The 21,949-nt window shown below is 46.6% G+C and overlaps 2 protein-coding genes across 2 annotated transcripts; both read right to left on the minus strand.

The window, feature by feature from the left end:
• Positions 1-1,744: 1,744 nt before the first annotated feature.
• Positions 1,745-2,323, minus strand: LOC147980098 (uncharacterized). Its single transcript, XM_087515473.1, has one exon. It carries the CDS (start codon positions 2,321-2,323, stop codon positions 1,745-1,747), a length of 579 nt encoding a protein of 192 aa, XP_087371599.1.
• Positions 2,324-14,801: 12,478 nt separating this feature from the next.
• LOC125544402 (putative mitochondrial-processing peptidase subunit beta, mitochondrial) lies at positions 14,802-19,255 on the minus strand. The gene is made up of 9 exons (XM_048708082.2): positions 18,590-19,255; positions 18,190-18,354; positions 17,964-18,101; positions 17,722-17,873; positions 17,511-17,619; positions 16,833-16,931; positions 15,869-15,934; positions 15,672-15,779; positions 14,802-15,147 (listed from the first exon to the last, which is right to left on the minus strand). Exons 1-9 carry the CDS (start codon positions 19,136-19,138, stop codon positions 15,022-15,024), a joined length of 1,512 nt encoding a protein of 503 aa, XP_048564039.1. The 5' UTR covers positions 19,139-19,255; the 3' UTR covers positions 14,802-15,021.
• Between the last annotated feature and the right edge of the window lie 2,694 nt (positions 19,256-21,949).

Here is a 21,949-nt window from a genome sequence, read left to right on the forward strand (position 1 = left end):
TCCATCTGTGCTCTGGCCGATCGAGGTGAGACAGCGCCCCTGCCTTGAGTGCCTTGGCCCACGCCCGATGTTGCCATCGTCACCGGGATCAAGGGAGCAGCCCGCTGCAGAGATCTGTGGCCGCCGTCAGGTTTGCCTAGCCCTAGTCACCGTGAGGGAGGTTAGGGTTTAGGGGAAAAGTCTGGATTGGTTGTACGTGATCTGTTGGAGTTCCTCGATCCTCTTCTTCCAATCCAATCGCCTAACCCAGGTGCCCATTATATAGTGCCGGTGAATAGAGTTTCCCGTATCCGACTGGAATACGGCCGCTGTTACCCACCTTCCCGTATTGGTGTTCATGTCCGTTTACCTTCATAGGATTTTTGCAAAAAAAATATTTTGAAGAGAGTGGAAAGAGGAGATTTGTATTGTGCTCCACTTCTCAAAGGAAGTGAAAACATGAGATGTGAGGAAATATTTAGAACCCTTCAAAATGTGAAGGAAATAAAGGAGTTCACTGATCCTAAATCCTACGATCCAAAATGCGCCATAGGAAAATCATGTAGGCTTCTTTATACAAAATTCCTGTGAAAACCCCTTGTTCCAAACAAGGATCAATAGCCCAGACCGTTGGCCGGTATCACATGACTGGGGTTTGTTTGGTTCACATGATTCTAAAAACACCAGAATAGAATAAGAATGCATATGAAAAAGAGACGATTGCTAAACACAAGAATTCTATCAACTTTATTGTTTTGGTTCACATGAATTGGAAAATTGCACGAATTCTAATAACATGATCAAACCAAAGTCAAACCACATAAAATGTTTAGTTAGAATGTTGTTATGCCACTAAGGATCTTGCTCTTGTTTTCTGTACATAGGAATTTGAAATAGAGGTCCAAGTGAATATTAGAATTCCAACGCTTTTAAAATTTCCTATATTTTTCCTTTCGCTCATTCCTTTGACCCGGATGCATGAATAATATCACCATACAAAAATTTCCTATCCATGCGTCTTTTCTCTACTTCTCCTTCGAAGTGAAGGAGCCCTAAACCATGACAATGATAATTGTTGCACGTTTGCCGATGATGGTCGGCTGAGGAACATTAGCACTAGGCACAACGGTGATGCTACACAAAGACTTTGCCCCCTATATGAATAGAGTAATGCTAGACATAAGGGAAGCTAACTATGGAGTTAATAGACGACTAACTAATGTGAAACATTAGGATTGGAGATAGAGGGGGGGCACCCTAGTGCAGTTCGGAGGGGGGGTTATGGCCCTGTTTGTTTTTCCAAAAAGGCTTTCGCCCCACTTTATAAATAAAGCAACCACCGAGCACAAAGTTATCAAGGTACCAACTGAACAACACACACACACACACAACGCCACCGCAGGCAAGGTCCAACATACATGCAAACAGACAATACACGGGTTTAGTTGTGCGCACAACACAACAAGCCCAACACAGGCGCATGACACGCCTGACACACAAACGGCGGTGGCGAGGTAGAGACGATGTAATCCGGCTCTGGTGGTGGTGGGGGAAGCAGTGGATCCATCCGGAGAGCCATCACACAAAGCTGGGTGATGATGGAGGTGATGGCGTCTCTCTCCCTGGGACGGCTAAGCGACCGCCAAAGCTGCAACTAACCAGACCATTTGAACAAAGCGTCAGTAGCGCAACGAAGAGTGATGTGTTGAATCACAAGCTTATTCCTAACAGTCCACAGCGTCCAGGAAAGCACCCCGATGATCAGCTACCTAATGTGGCAAACCGAGGGTGCTAACGTCTGGAGTTCGGCGAAGAGAGCGAGGAAGTTGTTGTGGTCCCAGCTTCCACCCACTATTTCATGGAAACAGCTCCAAAGGAACTGCGCGGACATGCAGGTGAAAATGATATGGTTCGAATCCTCTTCAGACCCGCAGAGCGGGCACCGCCCATCACCGAGGCCATTGTGTTTCAGGACCTCCACGATGGACGGGAGGCGGCCACGAATCCATTGCCACAAGAAGATCCTAATCTTCAAGGGGAGCCGGATCTCCCAAATGGTGGTGAGCGCCTCATGACCCAGCGAAGGGGCGATGGCCCGATAGAGATATTTAGTGGAGAATTGCCCAGAAGGCTCTAGACGCCACCTGGAGCGGTCATCTCCTATCTCAAGATCAAGCTTGTGTAATGCGATGCAGTCTAGCAATTCATGCCAATCAGCGTTCTCATCCAGGCCAAACGGTCTCTGGGACGCGAGTTTCCCTGAGTCAATAAGGGACGTCGCGACAGAAATCCGCGGATCAACCACGATGGAGAACAGGTCAGGAAAGTAGGCCATGAGGGGCATGTCCCCAGCCCATCTATCTAACCAGAACATCATGGCGGTGCCAGATCCAACCGTGATCGAGGTCCCGATGCGGAGGACTGGAAGTAGTTGAATGATGGATTGCCAAAACTGGGAGCCCCCGGACCGCTGGCAGAAGGCAAAGGGCTGGCCATGAAGGTATTTTTGTTGAATGAGGCGAAGCCACAAGCCACCCTCTCCGTTGGCAATCCGCCACAGCCACCGCGTCAGGAGGGCTATGTTCATGCATTTGGAGGACATGATCCCGAGACCACCCTGGTCGCACGCTTTACAGACCTCCAACCATCGAACCATGTGGTACTTCTGCTTATCGCCCTCGCTGGCCAAGAAGAAGCGCCCCTGAACTATGGCAATCTCGTGATGTAGAGTCTCAGGAAGGCTTGATACGTCTCCAACGTATCTATAATTTTTTATTGTTCCATGCTATTATATTATCAACCTTGGATGTTTTATATGCATTTATATGCTATTTTATATGATTTTTGGGACTAACCTATTAACCTAGAGCCCAGTGCCAGTTTCTGTTTTTTCCTTGTTTTAGAGTATCGCAGAAAAGGAAAATCAAATGGAGTCCAATTGACCTGAAACTTCACGAAACTTATTTTTGGACCAGAAGAAGCCCACGGAGTATCGGAGATGGACCAGGAGAGTCCCGGGCTGCCCACGAGGGTGGGGGGCGCCCCTCCCCCCTGGGCGCGCCCCCTGCCTCGTGAACAGCCCGGAGATCCACCGACATACTTCTTCCTCCCATATATACCCATATACCCTAAAAACATCGGGGAGCACAATAGATCGGGAGTTCCGCCGCCAGAAGCCTCCGTAGCCACCGAAAACCAATCTAGACCCGTTCTGGCACCCTGTCGGAGGGGAGAATCCCTCTCCGGTGGCCATCTTCATCATCCCGGTGCTCTCCATGATGAGGAGGGAGTAGTTCTCCCTCGGGGCTGATGGTATGTACCAGTAGCTATGTGTTTGATCTCTCTCTCGTGTTCTTGAGGTGATACGATCTTGATGTATCGCGAGCTTTGCTATTATATTTGGATCCTATGATGTTTCTCCCCCTCTACTCCCTTGTAATGAATTGAGTTTTCCCTTTGAAGTTATCTTATCGGATTGAGTATTTAAGGATTTGAGAACACTTGATGTATGTCTTGTGTGGGATACCTATGGTGACAATGGGGTATTCTATTGATCCACTTGATGTATGTTTTGGTGATCAACTTGCGGGTTCCGTGACCTTGGGAATCTATGCATAGGGGTTGGCACACGTTTTCGTCTTGACTCTCCAGTAGAAACTTTGGGGCACTCTTTGAGGTTCTATGTGTTGTTTGAATAGATGAATCTGAGATTGTGTGATGCATGTCGTATAATCATACCCACGGATACTTGAGGTGACATTGGAGTATCTAGGTGACATTAGGGTTTTGGTTGATTTGTGTCTTAAGGTGTTATTCAAGTACGAACTCGAAGGCTGTTTGTGACACTTATAGGAATAGCCCAACGGATTGATTGGAAAGAATAACTTTGAGGTGGTTTCGTACCCTACCATAATCTCTTCGTTTGTTCTCCGCTATTAGTGACTTTGGAGTGACTCTTTATTGCATGTTGAGGGATAGTTATATGATCCAATTATGTTATTATTGTTGAGAGAACTTGCACTAGTGAAAGTATGAACCCTAGGCCGTGTTTCAACGCATTGCAATACCGTTTGTGCTCACTTTTATCATTAGTTACCTTGTTGTTTTTATATTTTTAGATTACAAAAACCTTTATCTACCATCCATATACCACTTGTATCACCATCTCTTCGCCGAACTAGTGCACCTATACAATTTACCATTGTATTGGGTGTGTTGGGGACACAAGAGACTCTTTGTTATTTGATTGCAGGGTTGCTTGAGAGAGACCATCTTCATCCTACGCCTCCTACGGATTGATAAACCTTAGGTCATCCACTTGAGGGAAATTTGCTACTCTCCTAGGAACCTCTACACTTGGAGGCCCAACAACGTCTACAAGAAGAAGGTTGTGTAGTAGACATCAAGGTTGTAGAAGCTCATGATGAATAAGAGTAGGCTGGCGAGGGACAAGTTAATGAGCACCGTCCGGGCCGCTTTCGAGAGCCACCGGCCCTGCCAAGGCTCGATGCGGTGCTGTAGTTTCCCCACCGTGGGGCGCAGCTCTGCCACCGTGAGCCTTGAGTCACTAATGGGGATCCCCAGATAAGTCGTGGGGAAACACTCGGGCTGGCAATTAAGCCGATCTGTGATGCTCTATCGTTCGTTTTGGGAGTATCCCAAGACCATCAACGCACTCTTGTCGAAGTTGATCCTGAGGCCAGGCGTCTGCTGGAAGCAAAGCAGGAGGAATTTCAAATTCATGATGTCGCTCGCGGAGCCTTCCACCATGATAATGGTGTCATCCGCATATTGGAGAAGGGAGATCCCATTCCCCCCATCAAGGTGTGGGACTATGACCTTAATGTGCCCCACGGCCTTGGCTTTATCTAAGATGGCCGCTAGAGCATCGACAACCATGTTGAAGAGGAACGGTGAAAAGGGATCGCCCTGGCGCACCCCATAGAATGTGGGGAAGTATGGGCCAACTTCGCCATTAATGTTCACCGCGGTCCGGCCCGACGAGACCATTTGCATCACATGGGTTACCCACCTGTCGTCAAAGCCCTTCCGGAGCAAGCATTCCCGAAGGAAGGACCAACTGACCGTGTCATAAGCCTTGTGGAAATCTAGTTTCAGGAAGACTGCCTTGAGGTGTTTTGTGTGAACCTCATGGAGTGCTTCGTGAAACACCGGGACTTCGTCAAGGATATATCGGCCCTGGATAAATGCCGACTGATCAGGGTGAGTGATCCGATTGGCAATGGGGGCCTCCCTAATGGCGTACCCCTTTGCGAGGATGCGGAAGATGACATTAATCACTGTAATCGGCCGGAATTGGCGGATATTCAAAGCCCCAGTTACTTTGGGGATGAGGGTGATTATCCCAAAGTTCAACCTGGTGAGGTCGATGGACCCTACAAAGAACTCCTCAAACACGGCCATCACCTCCAGCTTGATTACCTCTCAAAAGGTCTGGAAGAACTTCACTGGGAGGCCATCCGGACCCGTGGCCGAAGGGGGTTCATGCCCTTAATTGCCGCACACTTCAGCCTCAGAGAACGAGGTTGTAAGGGCCGCATTGTCCGCAGGCGAGACACAACTGTGGGTCGGCCAAATGTCTTGCGCAACGGCAAGTCCTCCCCGAGGGGAGGCAGAGAATAGGTCTCTGTAAAAGCCGTCTACATGGGCCCAGATGTCCTCCGGCCGCTGCAGGAGGGTCTCTCCGTCCCAAAGGAGCGGGATGGAGTTACGGCGTCGCCGGCCATTAGCGATGGCCTGGAAGTAGGCGATATTGGCATCCCCCTTGAGGACCCAATTCTGCGTACCCCACAAGCGCCAATAAGCCTCTTCATTCGTGTAGATGACCATGAGTTGGTCTTCCAGGTCGTACCTAAGCATTCATTCCTCGGCTGAGAGGCCTGTGGCATCATCCCGCAGATCGAGGGATTGGATGGCCTCAAGGAGGGCTCTCTTTCGCTCGTGGATGTCACGGCCCATGTTTGCACCCCATCCTTTCATGAATTGTCGTGACCGCTTAGCACAAAAGTGCCAGGAGTCGACAACCAAGAGGGATCAATGGGGGGCATCACGCGCCTCGCGCCACCGGGCGACCACCGCAATGGCAAACCCAGGCTGGTGCAACCAGAAGGTTTCGAAGCAGAAACGGGGCGGCAGGGGGGATGCTCGTTCTCTGAAGAGAGGAGGAGGGGAACGTGATCGGAACCAATCTGCGTAATCACCTGGAGCAATGCTAGGGGGCAACGAATGTCCCACTCAGGAGAAGCGAAGACCCTGTCTAGGACTGAGCGGGTCGCTCCACTTGCCGGTTGGTCGGGTCGGTTCACTTGGCCCTGTTTGTTTTCAGTTTTAGGCAATAGATTCTTATAGTGAAAAAAATCAAAAGTTGAAACAAATATCTATTTGGAATCAGCTTTACGAGTGAAGCTGGATCTGGATTCGGACCATTTTAATGCAATTGCCTGAAGAACGTCCAGGTGTACTTGCAAAGTTGATTCTGCCAATGAAGTGAATCCACAAATGATTCTAAGCCGGTTGAAACTAAAACAGATAGGGTTTACATAAGTCTAAGATTATTGATATGAACAATACTTTGGATAGCTATTGCGAAATTAATGCGTAAGAGTATCTACAGCCGGACTTCACAAATACATGCCCCTATATGTCTGTGGACCGCCTAGGCGCGTCCACAAATAGCATCGGTTCGCCCCTCCAATGTCTTCTTTGTAATCCATGCAAAAACATGCACTTCGATCTTTACACACAACAATGAATAGAGCGTTGAAATAGAAATTATTCATACATAAAAATACATAGTTCAAACATCAAATTTGTTCGGAGTGCATAATTGGCACATAAAATATATAATTCATTGATTTTATGTGTGGGTCCACATATGCTCCACAAGATCATTGAGAAGTTGCATGTGCACCTATTGATCTTGAAGTTGTCGATGCATCTCTACAAAGTTGACAACTTGCTCCGCATCTTATCGCCCTCATCCTCCATAATCATGTTTGCAAGATTACACAACAAGTCATCAACTGTCATAGTGTCTCCGGTTTCCACATCATTGAAGCTCCGCAAAAGTATCTCAACTAGCTTGCAACACTTTGAATGCCCTCACCACTTCCTTCCTAGTAGCTTCTTGCATTTTTGCAAAGATACATTGTTTCCTACCTTGGGGATCACAAATACCGCCCATTAAGGATAGATGCCATAGGCAAGATAGTACCCCATTTTGTAGTTGTGCATCTTGATGGTGTATTTGTACGCTGGATCATCCCCGCCATAAAGTCTCTTGAACAAAGGAGATTGCTAGAGCACATTGATGTCATTGTTAGAACCAGGCATGCCGAATCTACAAGTCTTTCGATGTCACTGCTTCAAGTATGAAGGTGGCCTCTTCAGTATGACCATGGTATTTCTCGTGCAAATCTTTGGGCTAGTTCTTCCATTGCCAAGCATGCAAACAACTGAACTGAGCATACCTCGAAAACCTCTTGCCCATCTAATTTCCATCAACCTTTCTATGTCCTCTCAGGTACTCCACTCGTACAAATTGCATTGTGGTATTCAGGCATGTGGTCTTTCCCATCCGGATTTTAGCAACGATGGCATTTGCGATCTTACCATAAGCAAGCATCCTGAGAGCAGTTGTGCATTTCTGCAAGGAGAGAAGGAAAGATGTCCGTGACAACCCTTCCTTAGCTTGAAGTAGTCATCAGCCTCCCCCACGACATTCACTACATGGAACTACAAATTTCAGCTCATCTGGAAGTGACGTTGAAAAAAACCTTCATCATATGTTGGGTCTGCTTTGAAGTAGTCCTTGTAGAGAAACTTTTCTTTAGCGATCCTATCCTAGGAAACAGCTCTCTGGCCCTTTATCGAACCCTTGAAGTTCAGCACATGCTCCTCTTGCTTATCCAATTCTTCCTGGATGATCATCATTTCAGCATTTCCATCATCCAAATCCGAGAAATTGATGAACTCTTTGTATATGCATTCGTCATGGTCATTGTTTCCATACTCATCATATGACGATGAATCCATCGTTTTCCTAAAAATGAACTAAAGATTAAAAGAATTGCTCGGACATTTCCTCAAACACGTAGAGCGCGAGTTGTGTCCATGGGAGTTGGGCGTACCAGGGGGGCGGCCGATGGCGGCGATGACCTTGTCCGCTGGCGGCATGGTTGGCGACGTTGTGGGTTGGGGCTTCCAGTGGTGACGCTATGGGTTGGGAACAACGACGGAGCTAGGGTGACGGTTGTGTGAACGAGACATAAGAGAGGAGAGGAATAGAGCAGGTCGGGGACATCTTGAAGAGATTTGGGATGAGCCCCTCCCTTCAGTCCGACGTGGCGGACACATCCAAACGCCCCACATATGGACTGGGTATGAAGGATGCCAAACAACTAGAATGTGTAGGGCAGATTTGAGGGGTCCAGCTGAATGGCATTTACACGACTGTGCTGCATGCAGACGTATAGTGAGGGTTTGAGCGAAAAGTGCATACAGAGTCCGAGCTCCATAGAGCTCTATTTTTTCAGCGAAATACTATTTCCACGTACTGGAAAAAACTGAAAAGAAAGCATATACATAGATTTATATTTGTAGTATACACCTATAAAATTTCATGAACATATATGTTCATATGTAATGTATACGAAAAAGATAAATACACAGATTAAAATGGGATTTTTCTTTCTTGTTTTTGGGCCAGATATTTATCTTTTTTTGTGTAGCATGCAAATAATCGAATTACTTGATGAAAGTTTGCAACATGCATATGTATTTGTATTAAAATTATTGAGACTTTTGGAAACTTTTAAATATAGTTTATTTTTATTTTTCAAAACATGCTTCATGGAGCCCGGCCTCTGCAATGCCACACTCGAGTTTGAGGGGCCGGTTATAGAGCTCTAAGAGGCACATTGCTAGAACAACATCAGGGCAAATACAATGGTGCTATCTTAGGAGTGCAGCATAGGATAAACATTGAGATGGAGTTGTATTCTCTTATTTAAGAGGTGATCTCTTATCATAATATGTCTCACATATTTTTAGGAATAGCTAGTTATTAAAAATACAGAATGACTAAGTCACATCTAGATGTTTTTTAGTGATCTCACATCTAGATGTCCAGCCATCCGATCTGTTTGCTTTGTTTTTCACGATCGAGTGTTTGCCCGCATTGCTATCGATCTGCATCCCGCCGTATCGTCTTGTCGGGCCGGGAGGCCTACAGCGGAGAGGAACTGTTTTTTGTTGGGCCGGTGTATCCTTTGTTTGATATGGGCTTTTTTAGAATATAGGAAGAGTCTAGCCCCGGAGTACATTAGATCAATACGTTAGCCACCATCGAGTCTTCACTCTCCTTTCGTCTGTTCCGCTCCCCCTGTTCTCCCGTTCCCTCCATTGTTCTTCCATTTTTCCGTTTGTTTTTGTTTCGAAATCTAAAGAAGAAGACGACCTGACCTGACTATGTGCTTTGGATATTTTTGTTATGTCACTGTGTTTTTTTATTCTTTTTTCTGTACTATAATTTTTTGTAAGTGTTTCGCCACTAGTTTTGCCACCATCGTTTTGCCACTAGTTTTTTTGAAGTTGGGTATTTAGGTGTCAATTATTGACTTGCAACTATTTAGGTGTCAATTGTCGAGGGTCCCCAGTTGCATGCCGACCATTGACTCGCAACTATGGGGTGTGTGTGTTTGTCGTGGTCCCCAGTTGCATGTTTTGTCATGGCCCCTAGTTGCAAGCTGACCATCGACTCGCAACTAAGGGGTGTTTGTGTTTTGTCGAGGATCCTCACTTGCAAGTCAACCATCGACTCGGAACTAAGGGTGTGTGTGTTTGTCGACAGTCCCTAGTTGCATGTTGACCATCGACTCACAACTAGGGTGTGTGTGTTTGTCGGGGCCCCCACTTGAAAGTTGACCATCGACTCGTAGCTAAGGGTGTGTGTGTTTGTCGAGGGTCCCCAGTTGCAAGCCGACTATCGGCTCGCAACTAGGGGGTGTTTGTCGTGATCCCTAGTTGCATGTTTTGTCATGGCCCCTAGTTGCAAGCTTACCATCGACTCGCAACTAAGGGGTATTTGTGTTTTGTCGAGGATCCTCACTTGCAAGTCAACCATCGACTCGGAACTAAGGGTGTGTGTGTGTGTTTGTAGACGGTCCCTAGTTGCATGTTGACCATCGACTCACAACTAGGGTGTGTGTGTTTGTCGAGGCCCCCACTTGCAAGTCGACCATCGACTCACAGCTAAGGGTGTGTGTGTTTATCGGGGGTCCCCAGTTGCAAGCTGACTATCGACTCGCAACTAGGAGGGTGTTTGTCGTGGTCCCTAGTTGCATGTTTTGTCATGGCCCCTAGTTGCAAGCCGACCACCGACTCACAATTAAGGGTGTTTGTGTTTTGTCGAGGATCCACAGTTGCGTGTTAACCATCGACTCGCAACTATGGGGAGCGTGTCGAGGGTCCCCAGTTGCAAGTTGACCATCGACTCGCAACTTGTGTGTGTGTGTCATGGTCCCTAGTTGCAAGCCAACCATCGACTCGTAGCTATGGGTGTTTATGTTTGTCGAGTGTCCTGGTTGCATGTCAACCATTGAGTCGCAACTACGGGGAGTGTATGTTTGTCGAGGGTCTCCAATTGCATGTTGACCATCAAGTCACAACTAGGGGTGTGTGTGTTTGTCGAGAGTCCCTAGTTGCAAGTTGTCTATCGACTCAGAACTAGGGTGTGTGTGTGTGTGTTTGTCGCGGTCCCCAGTTGCATGTTTTGTCATGGTCCCTAGTTGCCAGTCACCCATCGACTCACAACTAGGGGTGTTTGTGGTTGTCGAGGATCCCCAGTTGCATGTCAACCATCGACTCACAACTAGGGGAGTGTGTGTTTTATCAAGGGTCCCTAGTTGCATGTCGACCATCGACTTGCAACTAGAGGGTGTGTGTGTTTGTCGGGGCCACCAGTTGCAAGCTGACCATCGACTCGCAACTAAGGGTGTTTTATGTTTGTCGGGGCCCCCAGTTGCAAGCCGACCATCAACTCGAAACTAGGGTGTGTGTGTGTGTTTGTCGAGGGTCCCAGTTGCATGTCAACCGTCGACTCGTAACTAGGGGTGTGTTTGTGTGTTTTTCGAGGGTCCCCAGATGCATGTCAACACTTCAACTCGCAACTAAGGTTGTGTGTGTGTGTTTGTCGAGGGCCCATAGTTGCAAGTCAGACATCGACTTGCAACTGGGAGGAGGTGGAGGCGAAGTGTGTTTCTAAAGGTCCAGTTGCAAGTCAACCATCGACTCACAACTAAGCGTGTCTATGTTTGTTGTGCTCCCTAGTTGCATGTTAATCATCGACTCACAACTAGGGTGTGTGTGTTTTTGTCGAGGGTCCTAGGTGCATGCCGACCATTGACTCGCAACTACCGTGTGTATGTGTGTTTTGTCGTGGCCCAGGTTGCATGCGGACCATCGACTTACAACTAGGGAGTGTGTATGTTCTGTTGTGGCCCCTAGTTGCAAGCCGACTATCGACTCGCAACTAAGAGTGTTTGTGTTTGTTGAGGGTCCCCAGTTGCATGTCGACCATCAACTCCTCATTAGGGGTGTGTCTGTTTTGTCATAGGCACCTAGTTGCAAGCCAAAGATAGAGTTGCAACTTAGGGGGAGTGTGTGTTTGTCGAGGGTTCGTAGTTGCATGTTGACCATCAACTCGCAACTAGGCGGGTGGGGGTGGGAAAGTGTGTTTCTACAGGTCCAATTGCAATTCAACCATCGACTCGTCACTAAGGATGTCTGTGTTTGTCGAGGCCCCCAGTTGCAAGTTAACAATCGACTCGCAATTAGGGGGGTTGTGTGTGTTTGTCGATGGCACCAAGTTGCATGTCGACCATCGATTCCTAACTAAGAGTGTTTGTGTTTGTCGAGGGTCCCCAGTTGCAAGCCTACCATTGACTCGCAACTAGGGGCGGTGTGTTTGTCGAATGGCTCCCAGTTGCAAGCCGACCATCGACACACAACTAAGGGTGTCCGTGTTTGTCGTGGTCCCCAATTGCATGTCAATCATCAACTCACAACTAAGAGCGTGTGTGTTTGTCATGGTCCCCATTTGTCAATGTGTGTTTGTCGAGGGTCCTTAGTTGCATGTTGACCATCAAATCGCAACTAGGGGGTGTGTTTGTTTGTCGATGGTAGCAAGTTGCATGCCGACCATCGATACGCAACTAAGAGTGTTTGTGTTTGTTGAGGGTCCCCTGTTGCATGTCAAACGTCGACTCGCAACTAGGGGTGTGTGTGTTTGTCGAGGGTCCCTAGTTGCCAGCTCACCATCGACTCGCAACTGGGGGTATGTTTGTCAGTGGCGCTCAGTTGCAAGCCGACCATCGACTCGCAACTAGTGTGTGTGTGTGTGTGTGTGTGTGTCGAGGGTCCTCAGTCGCAAGCCAATCATAGACTCGCAACTAAGGGGTGTTTTTTGTGTGTTTGTCAAGGGTCCCCAGTTGCAAGCAGACCATCGACTCACAACTAGGGGGTGTTTGTCGATGGCGCCCAGTTGCAAGCTAACCATCGACTCGCAACTAGGAGGATGTGTCTGTCGATGGCGCACAGTTGCATGTCAACCATCAACTCACGAGGGTCCTTAGTTGCAAGCCAACTATAGACTCGCAACTAAGGGGTGTTTTTGTGTGTTTGTCGAGGATCCCCAGTTGCAAGTCAACCATTGACTCGTAACTAAGGGTGCCTGTGTGTTTGTCAAGATTTCCCAGTTGCAAGTCGACCAGCGACTCACAACTAGGGTGTGTGTGTGTTTGTCGAGGGTCCCCAGTTGCAAGCCGACCACCAACTCGCAACTAGGGGGTGTGTGCGTTTGTCGAGGGTCCCCAGTTGCATATGAACCGTCGACTCGCAACTAGGTGTGTGTGTGTGTGTGTGTGTGTGAGTTGCAAGCCGACCATCCACTCGCAATTAGGGGTGTGTGTTTGTCGATGGCGCCCAGTTGCAAGCCGACCATCGACTCACAACTAGGGTGTGTGTGTGTGTTTGTCGAGGGTACCCAGTTGCATGTCAATCGTCGGCTCGCAACTAGGGGTTGTGTGTGTTTGTCGAGAGTCCCCAATTGCAAGCCGAGCATCGACTTGCAACTAAGAGTGTGTGTGTGTGTGTGTGTGTGTGTCGAGAGTCCCCGGTTGCAAGCCGAGCATCGACTCGCAACTAAGAGTGTGTGTGTTTGTCGAGAGTCCCCAATTGCAAGCCAAGCATCGACTTGCAACTAGGAGTGTGTGTGTTTATCGAGAGTCCTGTTATTACTGACGATATTATGTCATTGTTTATTCCATGCTGTGAAATGTAATTGGGTTGCACAAACACTAGAGTGGTTGCATTGTTAGTCTAGAACAAGGGAAAACATATGTATGATTTTTTTATTTTTTTGCTTTTTAGGCAGGATTAGGTTGTCCAAGTGAAAAGGAATGAAAATTTTGTGCATTCGAACACCGAATTATACATGTTTTCCTTTCGTTTTTCCGCAATAGCTCTCCCTGGAAAATCTAAGAATACTTTTGACTGTTATCTATAGGCCATTTGTTTGTCAAAAAAATTTGAAACATAAATTTCAGTATATATTACTTCATGTAAATTAGGTAGGATATATATGTAAGTTTTGTAAAGTTTTTTGGGGCCCTTTTTGAATACTTAATCTTACATTTTTTTGAACCCAGAACCTACTCTCATAGACTGTACTGTATTGTATGTAAAGAAGTCTATGCTTTCTCTTTCCTCGAAAGATGATTTCGGAGTTCACATATAAAATGATCTTTTAGTTCTGGACATAATTTTCAAAGAGCGAATACTTGTTTGTTTCTTTACAGGGTTTGTCAGTTTATACAGATCATGTATCAATTTTACATAAGTCCATAATAGTTTTTTTAACACCTTTTTGTATGTGTTACACATGTCATTCGCAGGGGCTATCAGGGTAAAACATGAAGAAGAAAAGGTGATAAACCTTTGCAAACAAGTGGTGCCTATTTTGTGCAGTAGCCCTCTCTTTTAGTCCCACTTAGCGTTTTCGCTTTTGTCCACTAGCCTATTCTCAGGCCCGTGAAACAACCTGTTTAGTAGGCTTGTTTAGAAAAAACATGTTCAGTACTCATAGCAGGCCAAGTAAAGACAGGGGGTGTGGTAGTGGGCGCGTGAGTTCCTTTTCTTGGGCTGGAGATGCACGCAACAACAGAAAAACAAACAAACAAACGATCAGTAGGACATGACGGAGGTTATTTGTTTGATGATGTGTGCTGATGTCATACTTAGATGTGATATAGTTATGTCACATTTAGATGAGTTCTAGATAGACCCTTAAAAATAAAATCAAAAGATAACCCATTATACATATACTTTTATTGTCATCTCTAAACTACATGCAAGCTTAAAATAAAACTGTCTTATCAACTAATGTACTTGCCATTATGGAAATCTGGCCACTAGGAAACATAACCACCCCCCGCAATAGAGTTATCCTGTTTTTCCTCTGGTTTTGCAACAGGGTATATGCTCTATGAGAATCTCTCACTAGCGAAACATTTGTACACAACAAGCATACATCGAAAAGAATGCAATGCTCTTGCAATTTTGACCTTGTTTTTACTAATTACCAGAGGGTCAAAGGAATTCGGTTGCACGTTTTTAGGATGCTACTCTGCAAAGCCTTATAAGATGAAAAAAAAAGGTAATATTCTCTTCCGGCAGTCTTCTCTACTACTGTACTTTATGTTGCCAACATATTATTTCGAGGTGCTGCATAACTGCATCAGCGAGGCGTGAAGATGATTCAACTTCCAAATAGCACGGAGGCATTAAACTTGTTACTACCACCAGAGAGAAGGAGATTATCAAAAAATAAAATGGCATACAGGACAAAAGAACGTACTCCTATCTATAGGAAATAATGAGACCAATAATGAGACCGCTTGAGGCTAGCTATCAATTCTTCGGTCGAACTATGAGTTACAACAACAATATCCCAGAGCAGCAGCTTCAGTTATTCTGTGCGAACAGCGAAAATATTCTTGAAGTAAATTTGTCGTCAGAAACAGTCTGTGAGCGAAACCAACTGAGCTCTGGCAAATTAGAGATCGGCCCAACTGCAGCAAGGGCAACATCCTGCAAAACGTCAAACAAGTCACTCGACTGCATAAAACTTCAGAATGGCTCAACTACTCAATCATATTGGACAGTATTACTGTGATATGGAGTTTTAGGCTACATTTGGTATTGCGGTGGATTTTATGGTAGTCCCGTTTGCGCAGCAATCTTTTGCCAATTTTAACTTTTGATGAATTGATGAACAACCAATCTTTCTTGCATCCGTGGCTAATTTTCCATAGCATATATTATACTACTCCCTCCGTCACAAAATTCTTGTCTTAGATTTGTCTAGATACGGATGTATCTAATACTAAAACGTGACTTGATACATCTGTATTTAGACAAGTATAAGACAAGAATTTTGGGACGGAGGGAGTATTACCTCCGTCCCAAAATTTTGTCTTAGATTTGTCTAGATACTAATGTATCTAGTCACATTTTAGTGTTAGATAATTCCGTATCTAGACAGACAAGAATTTTGGGACGGAGGGAGTATAAGTTAAGCACATCAATCACAAACTGAGAATTAGAAGATCTACCTTGTCAATTATAAACTCCTTGGCTGTTTTCATTACTGTATCACAGTCAACAGCATCAATCCGAGCAAAAAGCTCCAAGAATGGCATTACTCGTCCATAAGTAAGCATCTGCGTGAGATGGTTGAGGGAAAGTTGTTAATCAGGACAGCAGTAGCGGTCGCTACTGACAACGCCATGATAAAATAAATAAAACATACCTGGCGACCATTATTTTCAGAAACTGCAGTTGATCCATCAAAGTGAAGCAAAAGAGAGGACTTCAACTGAAAAGGATAAAAATGTTAGTTCTTGTTACCTGCTTCTTTTTGTGATGAAAACAGGTTTATTTGATGCATACAAAACAAATTGCTTGCAAGTGAAGCCAAGAAATATTGAGGCTTTCTTGCAAGTGACAACTATAGGATTGATGTATCCAAAAATCTTTTTTTGAGAATGTTGTAACACCTACTCCCTCCGTTTCTAAATATTTGTCTTTCTGGAGATTTCAACAAGTGACTACATACGAAGCAAAATGAGTAAATCTACACTCTAAAATATGTCTATATACATCCGCATATGGTAGTCCATTTGAAATCTCTAAAAAGACAAATATTTAGGAATGGAGGGAGTACAAGTTTGCATGACATGCATCATAATTAATTACTCTACTCGTCATACAGTGTAACACAATATCATGTAAATAGACCCATTATCACAAGCTGCTAGTGTCATTTCACGAAAACGGGAGAGGTTTTGCTGTTGATGAACTTGTTACTAGTTTACCTATTGCTGAAGCTATAAAAGATTAATCATCGGTCACATTTTTAACAATATTACATGCAGCCACCTTGTCACTGTTGTTGTTAAGTAGGGCACCATGGACTTAGCAGCAATAGTAGTAGCATAGTTGAATGGATAAAAAGATAACTGAAAGACAGACAAAAATAGAACTGAGACATCTCTACAATCACCTGCAGCCCACAAAGAAGCATGGTCCTATTAAACAAACTGGAACACTTCAAGTGCAAGTTCAAATCTACCAAATTCAAGGATTTTCTCTAATATTGTTAATAATGTAGGAGCAACTGTGTGATTTTGTCTTCTATAAATATCCACATGGAAAACCAGACAATAAAAGAAAAACGTGTAAATCTAGTGAATACTCTTGGAGACCATAGCTACCTGATTACGAGCACGAGCAACCTCTGTCTCTGACACTCTGAATGCAAGTCTTCTAAATTCTTCCATTATTAACCGTGACAGGTCATGTAGTGCGTCAGGCTGCAATCATATTACAAAAATTATAAGATGATGTTTTACAGATAAACCATTTGGTCTGATACATAGCATAACTGATAACTCATCTCCATCGCTGGGAAATTGCATTATCACATTAAACTTGGAAGAAACTTTGTCTGGCACACACAGAAGTGATGAAGTGATTGCTACAATATTTCAAACTCGTAGCCAACGCAGATGATACAAGGGTAAAGAACAGTTTGACTAACAAGAAAGAACTGGAAGTTTACTAATTATAATCCTAAGTGGTAACAATGTTTCTCACTAATCACTTCTTACACATTCCCTAAGTGGAGAGTAATACATAAATAAAATGCTTAGTTATACAAATATATTGCCCCAAATATTACCTCAAAACTTCAGATTTAAACTAATCAGTATTCGGTTTGCACTATAATAACGGATAATATAGCAGTAAACTTAACAATAAAGATAACTATTACTCATAATAGTTGACAAAGAGATACTGGGAAAAATTACATCAGATCAGACTTTATTTAAGTTGATTCAACATTCAAGCAACAAGCAACTGAAAATACAAGATTGAGAAATAAACTTTACCGGAGCACTAGTATAGATGCCAAATAATCCTGTATCGCGATAGTTAGTGTTGAATGCCATCAAGTTCTCAGCTAGCTCGCCATTGCTGATGCCACGAGCTAAAGCAGACCTTGCAGTTTCAATATATAACAACAGCTTTAGCAAGAAATTCAGTAAGAAGAAACTAGGAGGGCAAATTATTGGTCAATCAATCAGTGAAAATCCTTCTCACCCTGAGCAGTTCCCTACGCCGATGCTCCTATTCCAAGATCCCAATATGCTTTGGGTCACCATAAGAGGAATAGAGCTAGGGTTAGTCCAGGATGAACCCTTGAAAGCAATTGCAATATGCGCTAGAGGCATCTCGGCATTCTCCACACGAACCTAATGATACATTAAAAAGTTCAAAAGATAATCAATTCACATAGTCTAATAATTTACTACAATAACATTTTGATAAAACTAAAAGCAGACCTCTGAGCCAGTAAAAATAGCCGGATTTGCCTCAACAAGCTGATCTGCAGTAGTTGGATCAGTAGAGAATCCTGTAAACAATTTTCTGACTTGATCAACAACCTCATCGTGATCGACAGCTCCAGAAGCAGATACAACCTAAGCCAACCGACAAAATAGAAAGTTTTACCACTCAAGTTACACATAAGAAATGGCTAAATTATTCCAAATAGGTACATAACCATACCATTCTAGGACAGGTATAATGCGTTGAAATGTACTGCTGCAAATCTTTCTTCGAGATAGATTTAATGTTCTCCGTAGGACCTAATATCGTGTCCCCCAGCGGATGGTCTCGGAATGCTGCGGTATGCAGGTGATCAAATATCACCTCCTCCATCATTCCTTGCACCTGTCCACCCATAAACATATGCAGCCATGCATCAAACATCATGTAGGCATCAACCATACATAACAATCAATACTCTCTGGCCAATGGTCAGATGACCAAATTACCAATGCCAGAGAACATCAAGTAAGAGTAAGTATCAGGAAAGCTTACACCCATGGACTAGTAAATTTAGGAATCTAATTCTAGCTGTATAGGGAAAAGGAGGGGTAACTCAGCAAAAGGGGCGACAGCTCACCTCCTCCATCTCGCGGAGGATGACGCCGCGCTCGCGCTGGATGCCCTGCTGCGGAAAGCGCGGGTGCTGAAGGATGTCGCTGAGAACATCGAGCGCGGCTGGCACGTCACGGCCCTGCACGTCGGCAAAGAAGGTGGTCTGCTCGCGGGAGGTGTAGGCGTTGAGGCGCGCGCCCATGTCCTCTATCTCCACCTCGAGCGCGTTCGCGGTGGGGCGGCGCTCTGTGCCCTTGAAGGCCATGTGCTCGAGGAAGTGCGCCGTGCCGTTCGTGCCGGGCAGCTCGAAGCGGCTGCCGGCGTCGACCCAGACGCCGACGGAGGCCATGCGGGTGGCGGCCGGGTAGGACTGGGTGACGACGCGGAGGCCGGTGGGGAGCGTGGAGACGCGCGCGGCGGGGAGGCGGAGAAAAGGGGAGTGGTCGGCGGCGCGGGGCACCGGCGACGCGTGGCGGAGGAAGCGGTTGGGCGAGGGGGCGGCGGTGGAGTGGAGGAGACGGTAGAGGTGGGGTAGGAGCCTGCGCTTCGAGCGGACGGCGACGGCGGCGGCCATGTGTTGGATGGGGAGTTCCCCTACCGTCGCGCCGCCGCAAAGGAGGAGAGGGGAAGAAGGGTCTGGGCTTTTCGCTCCCGTTTATTCTTGCGTCGGGGGAAAGGCTCGGCAGAGAAATATCAAAAGCTTATGTTCCACGTAAATCAGGTCCGTGGACACACGGGAGGGCTTTTTTTTATGTCGAAAAATTGAAACGGACTGTGGTTCGGGGTCGGGTTCGTATCCGGCCCAGATTTGGTTGCACACTTGCTTACTACTAACCCTCAAAAAAAAACTTGCTTACTACTGCACTACGTTGGGTTTTTTTTTCTCCAGGAAGAAAAACGTTGACATTTTACGAGGATAAAATCGATCTCCACTAGTTTTGGATGGTCAAGAGGAGAGCGGTACTTCCAACACATCAGAGTTTAAGTCCTGTGTCGATGTACTAAAGTCTGGGTCTTTAGCACCCCATACTTGTGCACGGGCAGTCGTAGTCACACCTGCGGCAAGGCCTGAAGAGGATGATCAAGGATAAAAACAAGATCACTAGAGAAGCAGTCAAGTCAATGATTAGAGAATAGAAGACCAGAAGTCGAGGCCCCGGCAGATCCTTGCCAGGGTGGCTCGCGAAGCCCCTGGCGAGATCCTTGCCGGGATGAATTGCTAAGCCCCCGGTAAGGTCCTTGCCGGGGCAGAGTACAAGGCCCGGCGAGATTCGCGCCTGGCCAGGTTCCGCCACCACCCCAACGCAGCGACTGGCCTGCCAGCCTGGCAAGCACCTGCGTGGTGGCATGCATATCTTCGTGAAGAGCCTGCCACCGTTCCAACGCAGCGGCTAGCCAGCCAGCCTAGCATTGCATGTCTCGTCAACCTGGATGCGTGTCAAGACGGGAAAAGGCGGCGATGGTTGGGACGGGATCTGTTTCCATCCCCGCTAAAGCTAGGGGGCACGTAAGTAGTGCATTTAATGTGTTTGTCCTAAGACGCCAGTGATAAACATAGACACTATAGCTACTTTACACCTCCTGTGTGCCACTGTGGCAACCCCTTGAACATATAAAAGAAGGCTCAAGGCGTACTGGAGGAGGATTCGGACTTTTGAACCTCTCGGCCCAGCTTGCATGCATAGCAGTTAGCCGAAGCTCAAGAACACAGAATATACACTCAAGCAGGGCTACTGTTTTACGCTACTAAGCGACCCGAACCTGGGTAAAAACCCATCGTGTTGATCGTTAGACCTGCTCTTTGCACACCCCTCTTCCCTGCCAAACCGTAGAAGGGATCCACGTGATCCCCTAGGTGTCGTTTTCCCGACATCCTTGGCGCGCCAGGTAAGGGGGTCAGGTGGTGCAAACCTGGTCTAGCAATTAGCGCGTCGTTTCCTTGATCACCATGGCTCCCAAGAGGAAGGCGATCACGGCGATCGGTTCGTCTGGAGCCGAACCGCCCGTGCCAGCACGGACGAGCAACGGAGTAGTCACGGATGGTGGCGGAGGTGTGGACCACGAGCATCCACGACACTCTGGCAACCGAAGCCAGGCGAGCGGCATGGTTCGTGCCCAAGACGACGAGCCGCGCGCCACGGGGTCCAAGGGCGGAGCCGTGCTGCCTACGGGCGGCGCGACGACTGTTGGGGAACGTAGTAATTTCAAAAAAATTCCTACGCACACGCAAGATCATGGTGATGCATAGCAACGAGAGGGGGGAGTGTTGTCCACGTACCCTCGTAGACTGAAAGCGGAAGCGTTAGCACAACGCGGTTGATGTAGTCGTACGTCTTCACGACCCGACCGATCAAGTACCGAACGCACGGCACCTCCGAGTTCAGCACACGTTCAGCCCGATGACGTCCCTCGAACTCCGATCCAGCCGAGTGTTGAGGGAGAGTTTCGTCAGCACGACGACATGGTGACGATGTTGATGTTCTACCGACACAGGGCTTCGCCTAAGCACCGCTATAGTATTATCGAGGTGGACTATGATGAAGGGGGGCACCGCACACAGCTAAGAGACGATCAACTTGATCAACTTGTGTCTCTAGAAGTGCCCCCCTGCCCCTGTATATAAAGGAGCAAGGGGGGGAGGTGCGGCCAGCCTTGGGGCGCGCCAGGAGGAGTCCTACTCCCACCGGGAGTAGGACTCCCCCCCTTTTCCTAGTTGGAATAGGACTTGGGAGGGGGAAGGAGTGGAGGAGAAGGAAGGGGGCGCCGCCCCCCTCTCATTGTCCTATTCGGATGTCACGCCCTCGATGCGGCTATATCTCCCACGTGTCGAAGCACGACTTAGAGGCATAACCGCATTGAAAGCAATGTCGCAAGTGAGGTAATCTTCACACAACCCATGTAATACATAAGGGAAAGAGATACATAGTTGGCTTACAATCGCCACTTCACACAATTACATGAATAAGGCATTACAACATCCAAATACAATCAAGGTCCGACTACAGAACCAAAATAAAAGAAGACTACCCCAAATGCTACACAGATCCCCGATCGTCCCGACTAGGCTCCACTACTGATCAACTGGAAACGGAACAACACAAAGGACAAGATCTTCATCGAGCTCCTCCTTGAGCTTGGTTGCGTCATCTGCGCGATTCAACGGCACCTGCAAGCTGGTTTTGAAAGTATCTGTGAGTCACGGGGACTCAGCAATCTCACACCCTCGCGATCAAGACTATTTAAGCTTATGGGTAAGGTAAAGGTATGAGGTGGAGCTGCAGCAAGCGACTAGCATATATGGTGGCTAACATACGCAAGAGAGCGAGAAGAGAAGGCAAAGCACGATCGAGAAACTATGTTCAAGAAGTGATCCTAGAACAACCTA

Source organism: Triticum urartu, chromosome 3A (assembly GCF_056163025.1).
Source record: "Triticum urartu cultivar PI428250 chromosome 3A, HENAU_Tu73, whole genome shotgun sequence".
Classification (NCBI taxonomy): Eukaryota; Viridiplantae; Streptophyta; class Magnoliopsida; order Poales; family Poaceae; genus Triticum; species Triticum urartu.

What these genes read in the sequence shown, in the direction of transcription:
- LOC147980098 (XM_087515473.1), bottom strand. Translation starts at nt 2,323, where the DNA reads ATGCCCCTCATGGCCTACTTTCCTGACCTGTTCTCCATCGTGGTTGAT.
- LOC125544402 (XM_048708082.2), bottom strand. Translation starts at nt 19,138, where the DNA reads ATGGCCGCCGCCGTCGCCGTCCGCTCGAAGCGCAGGCTCCTACCCCAC. An exon ending in ATTATACCTGTCCTAGAATG is followed by an intron (nt 18,102 to 18,189) that starts GTATGGTTATGT and finishes CGGTTGGCTTAG; the next exon opens with GTTGTATCTGCTTCTGGAGC. An exon ending in GGCGTAGGGAACTGCTCAGG is followed by an intron (nt 17,620 to 17,721) that starts GTGAGAAGGATT and finishes TGAAACTGCAAG; the next exon opens with GTCTGCTTTAGCTCGTGGCA.